The sequence below is a fragment of the Phycodurus eques genome, chromosome 8, assembly GCF_024500275.1.
Source record: "Phycodurus eques isolate BA_2022a chromosome 8, UOR_Pequ_1.1, whole genome shotgun sequence".
Classification (NCBI taxonomy): domain Eukaryota; kingdom Metazoa; phylum Chordata; class Actinopteri; order Syngnathiformes; family Syngnathidae; genus Phycodurus; species Phycodurus eques.
The window spans coordinates 22,154,727-22,173,950 of NC_084532.1; the positions used below are offsets into that span (position 1 = coordinate 22,154,727).

General features: G+C 40.9%; 1 protein-coding gene across 3 annotated transcripts in view; it reads right to left on the bottom strand.

The window, feature by feature from the left end:
* Positions 1–19,224, bottom strand: part of ncanb (neurocan b) — a 149,287-nt gene that overhangs the window by 58,178 nt on the left and 71,885 nt on the right. For all 3 annotated transcript variants that reach the window (XM_061684629.1, XM_061684628.1, XM_061684630.1), the window contains exons 3-8: positions 18,802–19,031; positions 18,564–18,732; positions 12,098–12,272; positions 8,442–8,569; positions 7,058–7,351; positions 3,535–4,257 (exon numbers count right to left, since the gene is read on the bottom strand). In XM_061684629.1, coding sequence (XP_061540613.1) covers positions 3,535–4,257; positions 7,058–7,351; positions 8,442–8,569; positions 12,098–12,272; positions 18,564–18,732; positions 18,802–19,031 — 1,719 coding nt within the window. The remainder of the gene's footprint in view (positions 1–3,534; positions 4,258–7,057; positions 7,352–8,441; positions 8,570–12,097; positions 12,273–18,563; positions 18,733–18,801; positions 19,032–19,224) is intronic.

Below are 19,224 nucleotides of genomic sequence, written 5' to 3' on the forward strand. Positions count from 1 at the left end.
CACAGCTCAGGAATAATGATGAAAAAATCCAATAGTATAGGCGCAAACGACGAAACACGTGTAACTGCCTGCAACTCGAATGCTTCCATTTTGCTCTGATCCTAGCCGCTTTCCACAATCTGGGCCAGAACAATAGTTGCGGTTACAACAAAAAAACATTTTACAGTAAAACAGCGCACAACTCAGTTATAATAATGAAAAATCCAAAAGTATAGGCTCAAACTACAGTATACAGTAAGTGGGTAGGCTCAGGGTTCTCTCAGTAATAAAAGAGCTTCTTATGTAGTGAGTCATCTCTCAAGTGCTCTCTGTAGTCTTTAAACATGGCTGCGCGGGAGCAGTAAAAGACATCAGCGTGTAACCATGAGATGTTTTTGTTGTATATTTTATCTTAATTCACAAGCGGTTGATAGCCACTGCTGGAGACATTTTACTGTACGTTCTGGGGCCTTTCTTTTTACGGGTGGCAGAGCGTCTCACCGTAATTGATTAAGCGTCGCTCAAAGACGGAAGCGCGTATTAAAAAAATAATAAAATAAAATAAAACATAAACACAAAAAGGGGGACAGGGGAGGGTGTATTCAAAATCATTTCACACTTCTCAGTTTCTCTCCTCTGGATCGTTTTACTCGAACCAACCTCTTGCGCGTTCGCAGTTGTGGCGAGAGTAGCCGATCGGCGGAATGACTCGGCTCCTGTTTATTTAGACCAAGTGGTCCCCAGTAGCTTATCTGTTCCTGGCCTTAAAGCAGACAGCATCTTCTTAATCAATAATTCATCCTGTCAGCATGTGTGACTCATGGCTGCTTTGTGTTTATTTAGGCCAGCGGTGTTATTGAGAGGACCCCGGCGAGCCTTGCCCGACGTCATCGCTTATTGAGTGTGTAAACGTATATAGAACAGATTACCACCAGAGGGAGAACATACACAAATACTGTATGTATTAAATATTAAAATGCAAAATGTATTATTCAAAATCTGTTGCCTGATGTTTAAGCGAGGTCCGCCAGCGTGTGAATATTTTCCATAGGAGGCAGGACAACCTAATTGCCGCTAATTCTTTTACTGTGTTCACCGATTCACAATAAAATCTTATTAATCAGGATTAATCATCCAGTAATGGCCCAGGTCACTCATTCAATGAGACGAGACATATACAGTAGAGATTTCGAAGTAGAACACGATCGATCTGTGACGAAATTGTTGTAAATTCTTTACTCATAGGAAATGATGTAAAATAAGTTTTGGGAAAACTTTAGCCAGAGTTTTTTGTAATTGTACTTTGTGATCTTATTTACATTCTTTTCCAATATTACTTTTATATGATAGTTTTATAGGATATATGATTTATGCTTATTTATGGTTTGACAGTTAAACCCAAAACTATACATACACTGTTAAAAATTGGTCTTAAACTGATTTTTGTTTGTCTGTGAGTTATCTTTTAGCTGGAAATGAAAAGAATGAAGCTTTAAAAAGTTAGATAATGACAAATATTTGTATTGTTTTTACATAAGTAAAATGAATGTGTGAATGAACGCAAATGATTCATTTTCTTGCTTTAACGAGAGAATTCTGAGGAAACACTCTACCCCTTTTACCTCTTCTTCAAGATCCTGCTAACTTCTAGCATCAACTACACATTTAGACCGTTGATTGACATTGACAGATAAGTATAATTTTAGACATTTTTGGACAAAATTTAAAACGTTTTAAAGGTGAATTCAGTTTGAAATTTAAATACTGTATATAAAGAATGGAAGAAAAAAAATCTGTCTTTTGCCACTTTATCTGATTTACAGCTAAAAGACAAAATAAAATAAAAAAACTCAAAATGTGGCAGTGGTATGACTGATTTAAGGCTTAAGTGTGGCTCGAGATGATTTAATGATGCTTTGAGCGCAAAAGTAGTTTGCAATATGATATGACGGCAGTGTTTTGTACATCAATTATGTGATAATCACGACAACATTTTGCCATTCTCAGGAGCAAAAATAAATAAATTAAAAAATTAGTTTTTATTTTCGTTATTAGATGGAATTAGCATCATCTAAGTTTGTGTTACAACTATTATTGAGCCAAGGCACATATTTTACATTAGACAACTCTGACAGCCACCACCAAACAAAAATGCCTTAGAAGTACTGTATATACTGTTTACTATAATAATGATGGACATTTAGTGAGTACATTTTGTGAGGAAATTGAGACATGGTCAAGGCCATCTATTGAAAGAGAAATTAAATGTTGTGCCTGTCAGTATATGTCACTGGCATAGATAGGTGAACAAATAAACATTATTTGCAGATAATAGATAATACTTTTGGAACCAATTAAGTGAAATTGAATAGTTTCCCGCAACACAGGTAAATGGGAATCACTGATCTAAGTTGTCATTTAGCGAGCAACTGACAAAGGCAGCATCAAATGTATATTGTCCTGCGAGGGCAACACTTGGCCATATCAACATTTCCTTCCACTGCTAACAAAATGCTGTCGGTATGCTTGGCAAAGCACAACGTAACCGAGAAATGCTGCAACACAAACCCCAAGTGACTCCGCTTTACCGGTGTAAGAATCCCCCAGGAGTCGGGCAGAAGTAATATTAAAGTGCCGGCGGAGGCTGACAAAGCGAGAGACAGACAAGAAAGAGATGTGCGATGAACACCGCTGCCACCCATCTGCAGGTATGACATTTAATAATAATAATAAAAAAAAAGGTTAGGAGGAGAAGTTATTGCAAGGCTGTGTGAATCATGTCAGGAGCATCTACGCTGCCTGTCAGCTCTTCTGTCACATCAATTTGGTCCTCCTGGGGGTGCTAAGGGAAACATTGTGAAGGAGGCATGCGTTTCTTTGATGGACGCTCAGGGGCTCCAATGCAGAGCTCAATTCCACTTTTTTACGCACACATTCAGACCTTAAGTCTTTAAAGCTGACCTCGTCCGGTAAACGCATTTAAAAACAAAAAACTAAACTTAAGTTATAGTGCTAATCCAGAGCCCACATTTACAGTATGTTTATTAAACAGTTAACTTTCCTATGTCTCTATTATGTGGAGAGACGCTGACGTTTTAGGTCACCTCGCCACTGCCGAGCGAGGTCCGCCGGTCCACGATGTAGCTTCTAGACCAACCTATTATTACCAAGGTGGGCAACTGGTTAGCACATCTGCCTCACAATTCTGAGGACCGGGGTTCAAATCCCGACCCCGCCTGTGTGGAGTTTGCATGCTCTCCCCGTGCCTGCGTGGGTTTTCTCCGGGCACTCCGGTTTCCTCCCACATCCCAAAAACATGCATGGTAGGTTAATTGACAACTCTAAATTGCCCGAAGGTGTGAATGTGAGTGCGAATGGTTGTTCGTTTGTATGTGCCCTGCGATTGGCTGGCAACCAGTTCAGGGTGTACCCCGCCTCCTGCCCGATGACAGCTGGGATAGGCTCCAGCACGCCCGCGACCCTAGTAAGGAGAAGCGGCTCAGAAAATGGATGGATGGATGGATGGATGGATGGATGGATAAATAAAGCTCTTACCATTATCAGTGAATTTGCCCTCCATCTGCGTAGTGGACTCAATTTGCCCTGCGCTTTTGACTGCAGGCACTAATGGAACCAGCGGCCCCTCCTCTTTCTCCTGCTCGGACAGACCCTCCAAAGCACTCTGTAATCCACTCGCATGGAGAAGCCTGGAGGGATAAGCATCACTCCCGTGCTCCGGGATGGCGTTGTCGCTGCCGCCCTTGTCTTCACTAGCTTGGGAGCTGAAAGTCTGGTTCCTGTCGGAGGTTCCTGTCCCAACCCAGTACTTGAAGGGTTTCATCAGCGTGTTGACAATGTCAGCCAGCACGCTTTTACTAGTGTGTGGTTTGACGGTGGTGGAGGCCACTGATGGGAAAGTATCAAAAGAAGGATCTTCCTCTTGGGCTGAACCTCCGTGACTCTCCAGCTCTGCCGACGCATTGCTGTCTTTAGGGTCGTCGGGGTCCTTTCCGTGGGACCCGCTGGTCGGGACGTCATCTTGTTGCACATCCCAACCCTGCTCGGGCCTCAAACGGATGACCACGTGCTCGTCGGAAATGTCAGAGGAGTTGCTCATGGCCGCTTCGTTCGGGTCTGCCAGGGCGGTCCAAGCAGGGGTCTCGGGAAATGGGGCGCCCTGTTGGGTGTCACTGAGTGAGGAGTCAGCCTGTGGAGCTGGGATGGAGGGGTGGAGTAAAGCGAGGGCCTCTGAGGTGTGGACATCTGCAGCCTGCTGGGCTAAAAAACAAAACAAAACAAAACAAACAAAAAAAACAATAAAAATAAACACACACACAAGGGACACCTATACTTAAAGAGATTCATAGTTTTTATGCATTTTATTTTATTTGTTTATTTTTGGAGGTATTTTTCATTTATACATGTTATTTAAATGCATTTTGTTTAAGATTGTTTTTATTGTGACCCCTTATTTTATCATTAAAAAAAAATAACTAAACATGGGCAGCAGGAATTATTTTTAGAAAGAAAATGTTAATGTATTATTTTATACTATATTTTATTACATGCATCTTCATTTTTATTGATATATTAGCATTTATTTTTTTAAATAGTTTTTCAAAAATACTGACCCTCATTAAAATATTTTGCCTTAAAAAGTAGTAGTTAAAAATTGTAATTATACATTTATTATTTATTTTCGAGTCATTTGTTATTCATTAATTTTTTAAAATATTGAATGAATTTTAAAACAATTATAAAAAGTGATAAACATAAGCACCTCAACATTTTTACTAAAAAGTAAAAAGGTGTTCAATGTCATTTTATGTTTATTGCTTCATACTACATTTATCTTTTTTGTAAATACTTTTTTTAGTCATTCATTTTATTAATTTTTGATAAATTGTGATGCCATGTTTTAATTTTAGTGGACTAATAAACATTGGCGGCAGGACATTTTTATGCAAAGAAAAAATATATTTAGGGACTAAGCCAGCGGCACGGTGAGCGACTGGTTAACACATCTGTCTCACAGTTCTGAGGATCGGGGTTCAAAGCCCGGCCTCGCCTGTGTGGAGTTTGCGTGGTGGTTTCTTGTCTAATCAAATTAGATGCAGAAGATGGTACCAAGGTTTTCTCCGAGTACTCCGGTTTCCTCCCACATCCCAAAAACATGCGTGGTAGGTCGATTGAAGACTCTAAATTGCCCGTAGGTGTGAATGTGAGTGTAAATGGTTGTTTGTTTATATGTGCCCTGCGACTGCCTGGCGACCAGTTCAGGGTGTGCCCTGCGCCTCTCGCCCGAAGATAGCTGGGATAAGCTCCAGCACGCCTGCGACCCTAGTGAGGCTAAGCGGTACGGAAAATGGAGGGATGGGACCGAGCCTTGCTGCAAATAGTGAAAATCTGTCTATAATTGGAGCGCCCCCCAAAAAGGTTTATAATTACCTACAGATGCCAAAAGACGGAGGCAAAGTACCACTTTTGTCTCAATGAAACTGAACACACTTCAACATCGTTTCTTGGCAGTGACATGGAGCGATATTCGTGCCTGATAAGGCACTGACAGAGTCGGATTTACAAATTCATGAGCCAAAGAAAGTGGTTTTTTTTTTTTTACTACGTTTGAAGCAGATTATTATATTTTTAGATCCCGTTTTTGATTGCTCGTCCAGTTTTGACGAGAAACAAACAGTCGCTTGCTATATACAAGCCTCCTCTTTTCTTTTATTTGTATAATATTTTTAGATTATGGATCGTATCATTTAAACACTCTTGAAGCTACTTCTTGTCCAACGTTAATTTGATGTCATTTATAGGAGTGACCAGCAATAAAAATCAGAAGAATAAAATAATTTTTTTGAGTTTCATTAAAATGTTTGATACCATTTCTTATTTTGTATTCTCCAACTTCATTTCTTATGTCTACTCTAATTCTCGTACCACTCATGCACTGTCACGCAATTTTGCATACACAGTGTTGTTGAGGGTACGTCGCCAAACAGGGAAGTTAGCGGAGTAGCTTGGCCTGTGTCTGTAAAGGAGGAAGTCTATTATTCAGGCCAATATTGACATTTTCATCTCCCTTGAGCTTTCTGGAAAACATAATTTGTTTCAAGCCTTCGTGTTGTAAAGATAATGATCTACAAGCTTGTTTTGACAAATGCACTCTATTCCCTTGTTGTTTTTTTGTTGACTTAAAATGTATTGTTATTCACAAGCTTTATGACGTGACACCTGTCAAAGGCAATCATTCTTTCTTGGTTGCAGACTGGAAAATACCCTCATAGGAATGTGGATTAGTAGTACTTCTTCATTCACACAAAAATGTTATACATTTTTAATCATGCATTTTATCAAATAATTTGTAACTTTATTCTAATAAAATGATACATTAAAAATTAACTTAATAATGGTAACGCATTATTATTTCATTATTGAAATAAAAAACATTAAAGGCATTTTTAAATGTATTTTTTAAATAATTGGTTTACAAATTGAATTATGAAATAAAATCCCTGACTATAAATATTATTTTTAGGTAATTGGTTTATTCGTTATAATCAATTATATAAATAAGAACATTAATAATGACAATGAATTAATATTTTATTATTAAAATAAACCATTTTAAATACACATTTTAAGTTTAATACATGGATTTGATATATTGTTAATCATGCATTTCATGAAATAATTCTTAATTTTATTATAATACATTTTATATACATATACACATATCTATATATATAATAACAACTACATACACATTTGTTTTATTTATTTATTTCACCTCAACTACGAGTTCCCATCAGTTCACTTTATAAAATGCCCAACCCATGGATAGATCCTTTTTTGTGACATTGAGAATAATTGACGCTGGGTATGAGTGCCTGGTTAACAATAATAATTTAATTGCACTTATTAGTTGGTCAGTGTTAATGCAGATAAGACTTCAAAGCTTCTCGATTCACAGGCGCTTGATGCTTGTAAAACACAAGGCCACAAGGCTCTTTACTGTCACTATAGTAATCACACGCACGCACGCGCACACACACACAGGGCTGTAAGACAGTACCTCGGTAGCAGTAAGCATCAAACATGGCCGTGGTGTCGGGGAAGCCGGTCCGATTGGGGTTGCTGTAGACCGTGCGCACGCCTGGTTCGTCCCCACCGCAGTTCTTCCGTGGGACGTTGATAGGGTAGCGCACGCTCCCGTCGGCCAGCCAGCCCGGGTCGCACTGGTCCAGGCCGGCCTGCCAGGCCAGGTAGAGCTGGCCCACGGTGGCCAGCTGGGCTCCCAGCGAATGGCAATGGGTGGAGGCCGTGGCCAGATTCAGCTTCTCTTCCATTGTGGAGTGAAACACTTCCCCTGGGAGGGCGAAACAGACTGCTCAGTTCCCTTATAAAAGGGATTCGCAAAAGTGTTGGAATTCAAAATGTGCAAAATCTCCACCTCAGTTGGTATAAAGTATTATATAATATACAGTGGTGCCTTGAGATACGAGTCTCCCGACTTACGAGTTTTTAGTGATGCAAGCCATAATATTGCTTCAAAGTACATTGGCATAATGCTAACATACCGTATAATAGGAAACGCTGCAGATGGGCTAACGAAGAACATCGATGCTGCCATGTTATAACCCTTTAAGCGACAGTTATTTGAATACAAACGAGCAAGACACGTAGACAGATAATATAAGAATACTTCTTTATCGTCTGCAAAAAACGACTAACATTGCTGCAGCATACTGAGGAGCTGAGACAGTCTATATCCGAGCAGCTTAATGTCCATTGAATTGAAATTAAAAATGTGTCAAAAACGGTTTAATTTTGTGTTATTATTATTATTATTTTATATATATATATTAATTACAATATTCTAAAGTGCTATTATTCTTATTAGAAAAACATTTTTTGGTAGTTTTTTGGGGGGAGAAGCTGGAACACAATAATGGCATTTCAATTAATTTCAATGGGGAAAGCTGTTTTGAGATTTGAGTGTTTTGAGCGTGGTCATAGAACAAATTAAACTCTTAGAATAAGGCACCACTGTAATATGGAAACAAAAAACAAAAAAAAAAAACGAGATAATCCACAAAGTCCAAAATGTATGCAGCACGCTTGGAGGAAACGTAGACTTTTCATACAATTAGTGTAATGTGATCAAACCTTACAAGTCATTAACAATTACAACCACATTGTATGATAAATACAACAAACTCAAAACAATCTACAAAGGAAAAAAAAGTACAGGGCACGCAAAAGCATATGCATGCCATGTACTTTTTGAGATGTTTATACGTATTATGTATGATAACCGCCACCACCGTGCAGAACAGAAACAAACAGAGCCCCTTGAAATAATCCGCAAAGTCAGGCTGGCCCAACAGAGCTTTAAATCCTGGTGGAAGGCGGACTAAAACCCAAAGGAAGGACCCTTGTCTCCTCTGGTCGCCTACCTTGTAGTTGCCTGGCGAAGCAGTAGACATCAAACAGCTCGTCCGGGAATCTATTGCCATAGTTACGGATGCCGGGTGAGTCGTCACGATCGCCATAGCAACCGGGCCGAGGCGACTGGATGGGATACCTGCAGAGCACAGTGAGAGTTGGTTGAAGAAAACACACTCTGTAGAAGAATTACTGACACAGTGAGGGCAATTCTTTAGTTTTTGCTATTAACTGAAATTGGAAGAGAGCGTGAAAAAAATAATTGCGGCCCTTCAGCACAAAACTTTGCCCAACCACACTCTAGCAGGGGTGTCAAACTTATTTTTGTCGTGGGCCAAACGGAAGTTACGGTTTCCCTCGAAGGGCCATCATGGCTGTGACCCTTACAAAAGTATGATTGTCTCATTTTAGTATACACACAACACAATGATGGATGAGTAGTTTTGAAATAAGATGGCAAATAATGGTTTCGTATTTCAAAAAAGGGACTGTAACAAATATCTCAAAGTGAAGAACTTTTGCCATTTTGGTATTTTAGCAAGAAACAAAGTCGATGCTCATGATTTGCTTTTGGCCCACCACATAAAATGATGTGGTGGGCCAAATTTGGCCCCCAGGCCTTGAGTTTAACACCCGTGCTGTATAGGGTGTAAATCGAGGGATTTACTTTCTGGATGGATGATGGATATCACATTTATTTTTTCTTTGCGGTCACTGGTTCCACTGTTAGGAACGACTGTCTCCTTTCTAGATAAATTACTTTCATTCCCTCCTCAGCTTTAATCATATTTTATCAGATTTTCTCAAAATTAACCTGAAAAAGAAAATGCAAAGTCCCTGGGAACAAAAAAATAAATAAATAAATAAAATCCCCCGATGGCATAATAAAGAGAAAGCACGCCATTCATAAGTCACAACACGCTCAAGGCAATTAGAAACAAGTTGTTCCCTTTAGTGTAGAATAATTACACATCCATCTTGGGTTGGTGATTGTTTCTAAACACAAGTCACACACGAGGGAGGTGGAGGCGGGAAGCCAGTGAGAGGTTAAAAGCATCAAGAATTCCTCCAGTCCTTTGGCTATCCATATTCTGGCACCGGCTTGAACTATTATTTTACATGGGGATGATTAAAAGACTCTGCTTGGGCACCAATAATACAGTACATGCGGCAAACACACAAGCACGCACTACATGCTTTTTTCCCAGACATTGTTTTCATGCGAGAACAAGGAAAACTGTGTTGTGGTTTCCTTTCCCAGCCCCCTCCAGCTGATGAATCAATGGCAGCTTCGCTATTAATTGGACACTTGGCTGATGTTCACTTCGAGCCTCCTCAAATGTGGAGCAATTAGCCGTGTCCCCAGTGGAAACAAAGGAAGTAGAAGGGGGGGGCGGCGGAAGAGGGGGAAAAAAAAAAAAAAAAAAAAAAAAAAAAAAAAAAAAAAAAACCTGCCAGCGAGACAAGAGTCACTCAGTCTCCTTGACGACCACAGCAATGTGTAATTAAAATGTAAATATGAGCCCAGTCGAGCTCGGCGGCTACTAACGTCGATGGGCTGGAATGACTGACAGTGAGGAGCGTTGTTCAAATGTGTGCACAAACATGCTATTAGGAGCAATCATGGAGCGCCGACATCCTCTGAAAATACTCCATAGAGCACTGTGAAAAAGTCTTAAGCCACCATTTGTTGTTCTAGCAATGCCATAACGATCATATACAGTACACTACTCACTGAATCTTAGGTATACTGGGCCTTTGGGTGGGATTTCGGTCTTAACTTAAAATGCACTATAAACTTTACAGTAGGAGCTTCATTTGACCTCTAAACCTATTTGCACAACTTGCTGTTCTCTAACAAGGACCTGAACAGCAAAATTCCCAATAGGTGTTTGAGCCATGAACATTTCCAAGGATGTCCACCTCTTTGCCTTTTAGTGATTCTTCCAGTCTCTCTCTGTATCTCTGTTGCAACCTCCCGTTGACACTCTGTGACCCTTAAAGCTCAGTGGCCACGTCCATCTGAGAACTTCATTTTTGAAGCCTGCTGGTGAGTCACTGTTGAAAAATTCTTAGGTGCCGCTTGGTGTCATGAGGTCAAAATGTGAAAAGCATTAAGAGAACTGTTGAAATACCAATTCTGACTGAACCAGGATGTTGAATGGTCAATTCATGGATCAAGCATGTGACTTTTCCATTCAGCTCCTTGTTAGAGAACAGCAAGTTGTGCAAAAAGGACTGAAAAATTGAACAGTTGGACATGTGCATTCAAAACTTTGGAAAAGATCAAATTAAGTTCACCTCAAAGTTATAGTACATTTTAGGTCATCCTGAAATTTTACCTGAAAGCCTAATATCCCTGACTTTTTTTGTGAGTAGTGTATGTAACTACAAGGCCACAAAGTAGAGCATAGAATTCCACCAAGGCGGAGCTATTAATATAAGTGAAAAAAAAAATAAAAAAAATCATAGCGCTTTGTTTTTGAGTTTGAAGGCGACCTCCTCGTCAAGTGAGGATGAAGAACAGAAACAGGTGCCAATAGGATTCTGGGGGTCGGACGGTTTCAAGGGTACCATATTGACTCACGTATCCAGAGAGTCACTAAAATGTGTTGAAATATAATTGGTTGTAGAAATTTAACTGGTTGTTGTCCCTTGTGCATCATTTCTCCCCCAAAAAAAGCATACAGTATTAGAGGTTAAACAATTAAAAATAACTAACTATATGTCATGAAAGTCGAGTCATGGTATTTTTTTTTTTTTGTGCAGTACAGCGGTCCCCAACATTTTTTGCACCACAGAACGGTTTCACATAAAGACATATTTCGACAGACTGACATGGAAACAAATAAAAACAAATGATTCAAAATACAACCCAATTATTACGCAGAATGTAGTTGTAATTAGTGGGAGCCGAATGGAAGCAGAGATGTCAAAAGTACGTGATAAGGGGTTAGTCGACTTCAATCTTTAAACATTGATGTGAAGTAATTAAGTCAACTTGTCAAATAATTGCTTCTGCCTATAATTTACATCATAGTGAAATAATCATCTCAATTTACAGCACACACAAATTAGTGTGAAATCTGGGCCTTATTTAGTTACACTAAATGCTGCTTTTCTGTTTTCTGTTGTATGGCAACAGGTGGAAGATCATTTACTAGTTCTGACTGGCTGCACTTCCCGACATGCAATCAAGCATTGTCACCAAGGATACAAACAATAAAGCCCAAGGCCTTATTTCCATTGTGATTCTCATCACGTAAATGCACCATAAAACAAAAGACATAACAGTGCAACATCAAATACGCAATCTAACAGATAAAAGAACAATGGAATTCAAATATTGAAATAAAAGCTATGTACAGTGTGTTAGTAATCACAAATTTTCTTTTAAGGTGCATAAACCTGAAAAACAGGGTAATGGCGGCAGCAGCAGGGCAATAAAGCGATACATTTTAATAACATAAGATAAGCCAAAATTGGATCATTAAAACAAATTAAAATATGATTAAAAATTGTGTAATTGATGGCTCTTTTGAAGATAGTCAAGGAATCACTTGTTTTTATTTTCTTTGACAAGTTGTTCCATTGCACAAAAAAAGATGCTTTTTACCATAATGCCTTTAAATTTGCAAGGGACAAAGCAGATACTTTGGGACCTCACCGTACGGTCTGGTCCGACAGCCACCCGGCGTCACAGTTCTCGTAGCCGTCAGCAAAGGCGGCTTGCAGCTGACCCGGCGTGGCGATGGTCGCAGAGTTCTCAGCACACACCCTTTTGGCGTCGGCAAAGGACAGGGCGTAACGGTCGGGGGGAGCGCGGTAATGAAAGAGCACGCCTGGAGAGGAGAGAGACGCGAGAAGTCAACCTCGGAGCATGAAAACATGAGCATGTACGAGCGGTGTGAGACAAACATAAAGCAACGTGGATGTCAACGTCGTGCAGTGACACGTCTATCTGTGCAGCCACCTGAGAATATTTGCATTACACAGTGAACTGAAAAAAATGTGGCCTTCCTGCATGGCTGTGCTCACTTATGTTTTCATACGATGAAAAAAATGGTGGTCCAAAAGTGTTAGCACAGTGGGGCTAATTCCTTTATTTTTGCTGTATACAGAAGACATTTAGTTTGGAACAGACAGACTTGAATAAATTAAAGTGAATACGACTCATGATTTACTTTGTATTAATAGTAGGAGTTAGTTCTGAAATCACAAAACTGTTGCATTCTTCCAGGCTTTTAGATCAGCCTCTTTTAGATGTTTGCATTACTCCCTTCAGTATCAGCTTTGTAATGTAAAATGCATCCTCTTTAGGGTTTAAATCTGGAGATTAAGTTGACGCTGATCAACTCCTTTGTTATTTTGGCAGTGTGTTTAGTGTGCGCCACAATCATTGCTGGCTGCTTGCCAGCTGTGGTGGAATTTTCCACTCTGCTTCTGCTAAATCAAATCACTGCATTCAACGCACATACCCTCAGTCCCAATCCCATCATTCATGTTAATGAGCCAGTCAATAGATTTGGTTTGTTTGTGAATGTCACAACCCTCCAGCCTTTTGATCCAATTTTATACTCAAACATTTAACATTGCAGAACAAGATTTATTGAAATTTAAAGAAATAAACTATGAATCAACAGAAGTCAGTTTTTAGCTCTAATCATACTTATTTTTTAAACTCACTTTTTTTCACAACGCTTCTCTTTCCAGCTCCACGGTGCTTAACAGATGTGCTTTATGTTTGGAATAATGAGCAGATCCATCCATCCATCCATCCATTTTCTGAGCCGCTTCTCCTCACTAGGGTCGCGGGCGTGCTGGAGCCTATCCCAGCTGTCATCGGGCAGGAGGCGGGGTACACCCTGAACTGGTTGCCAGCCAATCGCAGGGCACATACAAACAAACAACAATTTACACTCACAGTCACACCTACGGGCAATTTAGAGTCTCCAATTAATGCATGTTTTTTGGGATGTGGGAGGAAACCGGAGTGCCCGGAGAAAACCCACGCAGGCACGGGGAGAACATGCAAACTCCACACAGGCGGGGCCGGGGATTGAACCCGGGTCCTCAGAACTGTGAGGCTGACGCTCTAACCAGTCGGCCACCGTGCCGCCATGAGCAGATCCTTTGTCCCAATTTTTGCCTTTGCAAAAGGTTACGCATTCTTCCAGAATTTTTGTAGGGTCATCGCAGTACTTTTTGTGCAAATCCTAGCCTGGCCTTCCTACTCTTTGTGTGTGTATTTTTATTCATGTTCGCTCCTGCCCTTTAGAGGTTGTTGCTGATGTTACTAACATTTGCTTTTGGGCCTTCTTTTCAGCTCTAGCCATAGTTTTCCTTGATCGATCAGTTGGATGTCTCACACAGGTGGCTTTTTTTTTTTTCCCTCATGCGGCTATTGGTCAGTGCAATTACGAACACAGTAAGCCGCAATTCCCAGAGCTGTGAAAAGTAGCAACCCCGTACATTCCATTTAAATTGGAACAAAATAGCTTCCGATCACACCGACTATTTGCCTGCCACTCACACAGCTCTGCTCCATTGACGACCGACATGAAACCAGTGGGTGTCCGACTGCCAACATGGCTGCTGCATCAGGGAGATTGACACAGATCCATGTGAGGTGGAGAACTAGGTGGCTGTGAGCCCATGAGGACTCCAAGATATAGGTATCCTATATCCTAATAGACCGTCCTTTAGCAGAAACATGGAGGCTGTCCAAACAGATATAACTGTGTTCATGAGAGAGCAAAATTGTGTTCTCACACATCATCATATTCTGGGAGAAGAACAGGGGTGATTTCAAGGTAGACCCAGAGTGCATTATGAATATACAGTATGAACACTTCTGGGCCCTCCAGAATAATAAAATATACTCTATACACTGGACTGTAGCTCTCATCGGGGAACCGACTTATGTCCCCATGTACACAATATATTTTCAAGTGAATATTTTCCCCACACTAATGAGTCCGTAAAAATGCACAATTTTACTTTTACTGTTAAACTTTCAGGAGACAAACACACTACCATCTAAATTTTTCCAAGACTACCAAGTTACTGTGATGTAATCTTAATTCATTTGAACCAAAAAAAGAACAATTGCATCGTTGATTTGCTTGTGTTATTAATTTACCACTCGACAAGGCAACAACATAAACGTGGCTAACACACTCTCAGCCACGAGCTAACCTTAGCTCCTCCCCCAAATGCAGAGATCTACGAGCAACCAAGCTGTCATACTTCCTTGACATCGTTAACCTCTCACTTAAACGTTTATTAGCAAAATCCGTGAAGACCCCTTATGTCTCCACAAAGAAGCAAAAATTAAATACAAAAAAAAAACAAAAAACAATGATTTTTACATGTCAAGATGTCAATATAAAATCATTTCATGGAGCACCAGAAATGATGCCATGTGCGGCCACTTATACTGCACATACCGGAAACAGCCACTGACTTCAAAGCAAAAACCATTGATTTCCTGTACAGTTTCAGCCATGGATCCTTGAGACTTTTTCATTCATCTCGTTCGAACAGGAATGTCCACGCAATTTCGTGTTGATCGATGAAACTGATAACGTTGCTAATTTTGTCTAACATTCCTAGGGGCACTGCTGAAGGACTTTTGTGGGGTCATGTTTGGGACCCCTATAAGACCAGAATCCACACACTTGTGAACATTGGTGAGTTTTCAGGGATGTTGAGCCTTCCATCCATCCATCCATCCATTTCCTGAGCCGGTTATCCTCACTAGGGTAGCGGGAGTGCTGGAGCCTATCCCAGCTATCTTCGGGCAGGAGGCGGGGTACACCCTGAACTGGTTGCCAGCCAATCGCAGGGCGGATGTTGAGCCTGAAAAATTATTTCAGGATACATTTTGTCTTTTTTTTTTTTGGGGTGGTGTGCCGTCAGAATACAAAATATGTGCCTTGTCTCGATAAAGGTTGGGAAACAATGGTCTTGTCAATTAAAACACGATAGCCAATGCCGGTTCTCCAGTTAAAGCAGTTCCCCCGCATCACCACAAGGGACTTGAACAATCAATAGTGCCATGTCTAAGAGACATACAATTGACTCAACAATACGTGCGCTGAGAAGCAAAGCAGGCGACAGTGAGTAAGGGAATGTGTGAGAAATCAATGAAGGAATATCAAAGGAGGAGAGTTATATCACTTTGAATCGAGTCTAGAGAAAGATCCATGTGCGTTAACATGATACTGATATAGCCAAGCTGTATCAATAATGGCTAATGGCTATGTTTAAAAGCAAGTGTTTGAGTGGCGAAGAGTAGCGTGATGGCCAATTAAGACGAAACCCTGGAGACGGCAACTTCTCGCTAACAACGTAATTGGCTTCTGTCTGAATCACTGGCGCTTATAGCTCGCTAATCAACTGGTTGACGGAGGCGGGATGTAAAAGGGAAATGCGTTCATATTTCCTTAGCAACGTACATAGCAGCCAACACTCAGAAGAAAAAGGCAGCATAGGAGGCCAGGGTAGGTCCTACTGTCGGACCATTCATTGACCGTGTTGGAAAACAAAACATTTTGGCCCTGAAAAAAAAGAAAGAAAAATGGCAATAAAAAGATGAAGTGAGTATGAAATTCTTCAGTCCTGTTCAAAATGGTAAAATGTTTTGTTAAAAAAATAAAATAAATAAATGTCGACAAAGCACTTCATGATGCCCGATGGTCTCCTTATGAAATGCGGTCCAATACAGGAGTTGTCAAATTTTTGGTGTCCAGGGAGCGGAATAATTTAAGTACCATGTGCACCTCTAAATGCATCCATCCATCCATTTTCTGAGCCGCTTCTCCTCACTAGGGTCGCGGGGGGTGCTGGAGCCTATCCCAGCTGTCATCGGGCAGGAGGCGGGGTACACCCTGAACTGGCTTGCCAGCCAATCGCAGGGCACATAGAAACAAACAACCATTCGCACTCACAGTCATGCCTACGGGCAATTTAGAGTCTCCAATTAATGCATGTTTTTGGGATATGGGAGGAAACCGGAGTGCCCGGAGAAAACCCACGCAGGCACGGGGAGAACATGCAAACTCCACACAGGTGGGGCCGGGGATTGAACCCGGGTCCTCAGAGCTGTGAGGCTGACGCCCTCTAAATGCCATAGGAATTAAATAGTTTTGATGTTTAAGTTTTAGTCTTTAAGAGAACAAAGACAACTGTTGTCTGAATAAAAAGTTGCAACCTTACAAAAATAGTCGCATTTTTTTTAAGATAAAGTTGTAATATTACCATATAAATTAATATAAAAGTTTAACATGGGAAGAAAGTCATACAAGTGCGTCTTAATTTATGACCTTAATTTGTTCCGTGACTACGCTTGTGAATAGAAAGGCCATTAATCCGTTCAAAACCCCTAAAAAAAAATTTTTTTTGTTATAGGTTTTGATTAAAGAAAAATAGCATTCTATTGTTAGAACGCCTCATTGCCTATATAATTGTTTAACGTTCTCGGAAACAACAAATTCAAGAAGAGTACAGTTTCCTCGATTCAACCTTTGTGGGTTACCATAACCTGGATGATTGAGATTCTACACAGACAAAGAAAAAACAACACAATTTTTAGCGATCACATTATGTTTTTATGGATATTGTGACAGTCAGTTAAAAATGACCTGGGCAAGTATGCTATTAGGCTAACGATACAAAAACATAATACAGAAATAAACTGGTTTACAGTACTAGTACAGTCAACCCCGTTGATTGCAGGGGATACGTTGCAGACTCGCCTGCATTAGGTAAAACTAAACGATACATAGAGACCATATTTCAAAAAACAAAAATAAATAAAACCATTTTTTCCCCTCATGGTTGTAGTTCTCCCACATGCTTTAAACATTCATCCAGTCTGTGTGAATGTCTGGACGTGTGCTTTGATCGACAGAAGTTCCTATGCGAGTGTGCTTTACTGTTCTCTTGGTGTTCAATAAACATCTCATAAGTGCATTGTCGGTATGTAACTATACTGTAAAAACCCATTCAAATTAAAAACCAATTATTTCCTTGATAGAGATTTTCATGCTATACAAGTTGATACATTCCACCCAAAAATCGGCAATGTAGCGGGGCAGCCGTAAGTGAACTGCGATATGGCGGGGGAACACTGTACTTTTTTGGCTGTTCTGTCCTACAGTCGTTATGATAATGACTTATTATTATCTAAAATAGAGATGACTGTCATTAAGTTAGTGAGTGCACAAATGTGAAATGATGCAGTTTTGCCCCATTAAGAGCCACAGTGTACACTATTTGGCAATAGCCTAGTCTCTGTTGGCTTCTGGTTTCATTCCATGCCTGAACATTGTCAGCTCAAGGGAATGATTTTTAATGGGTTCGAGTTCGCTCACCTTTATTTCCCTCATTGTCGTGTTATGCGGACCGTAAACAAGCCCGGGTGTAATGGCTACATTAGTGCATCACGTCTTTATTATTCATAGAGGTAGACCTTGGGTGCAAAAGGGGCGGCCGCACACAACCAAAGAGCAGAGTGTTAATTTGCAATAATAATTAGCGAAGGCCGAAAAGAGGCACACTTGAATGATGGTTAAATGGTGTAATTACTGTGGACGTCACCCCTCATCATATCATAATGACAAAACATGATAGAAGATCATAAAATCAAGCCAGTGTGGTTGGCTCTCTTTTAATATCGTGCCATTATGTTTTATATTTAAGGAAGAGCCATGATTAAATTGGAAACTGTGTTTATAGTAAATCAACTTTTAGTGTAATCCTTTGTCTGCGGGTATGGCAATTCATGAATTCTGACTAGCAACAGGCTACATTGCTGTATATTTAGGACACATTTTGAGTTTTATCAAATGCAGTCATCCATTTTCTGTAGCACTTTTCCTCAATAGGTTTGTGGATGTGCTCAGTGGAGACAGGACACAATGACGTGCGGTTGCCTGGCGACCAGCGTAGGGTAAGCCCTGCCTCGCACCCAAAATCAGCTGGGATAGGATCGTGCTCACCCACAGGAGTAATGGGGACCAGTCATACAGTACTGAACAGCCAAACGCATTATGATGCTGCAATAAGTTAAATTTCGTGTTGTATACTGTAGTTATCACCAGTGATTTCCCTCTTTAGGTGACACTGACCTGTGACCTCCAGTGGGACCGTGTCTCGCTCGTCGTTGATGCCCACCACGACCTCACAGCGGTACAGGCCGGAATCGCTGGATCGCAAGCCCATCAGAGCCAGACTGGCATTGTATCGGTTCTCGCTGTAACCGGGCAGCGATACCCGACCCTGGAAGGCCTTCTTCACCTGACAGAGGACAGAATGTGGATTCATCAAATATCAACAACACGATTGCTTCTTCTGTCTTCACCGTACCTTGACCACATTGTCTTTGGCCACGAGGACAGACTGCTCCCTCTGCGAGCCGTCCGAGCCTCGCTGGCCCCACACTTTGGTCCACTTGATGCGGGGCAGCTCGTGGGATGGAGCAGCCCCGGGGCGCAGCGTGAAGAGGCAGGGGAGCACCACCGTCTTGGACAGTTCCTCACTTATGCCCTGATGGTTTGCCTTATGCATACTCACCACAGGGTCAGCGTCGCTTAAGCCTGAGGAGGAGAAGACATACCCTGCACTTATTGAACTGTCAGATAGATGTAGAGGTCTGTTAGTGGGGGGGGGGGGGGTGGGGCGTTTAATCAAATGTGTTTTTGGACTTAAGCAATGTTATCCAGTGAAACTCCCCCTAGTCATATTCTCAAACTCCCGTTTTTTTCCCATTTAACACATTCTCAGCTATAC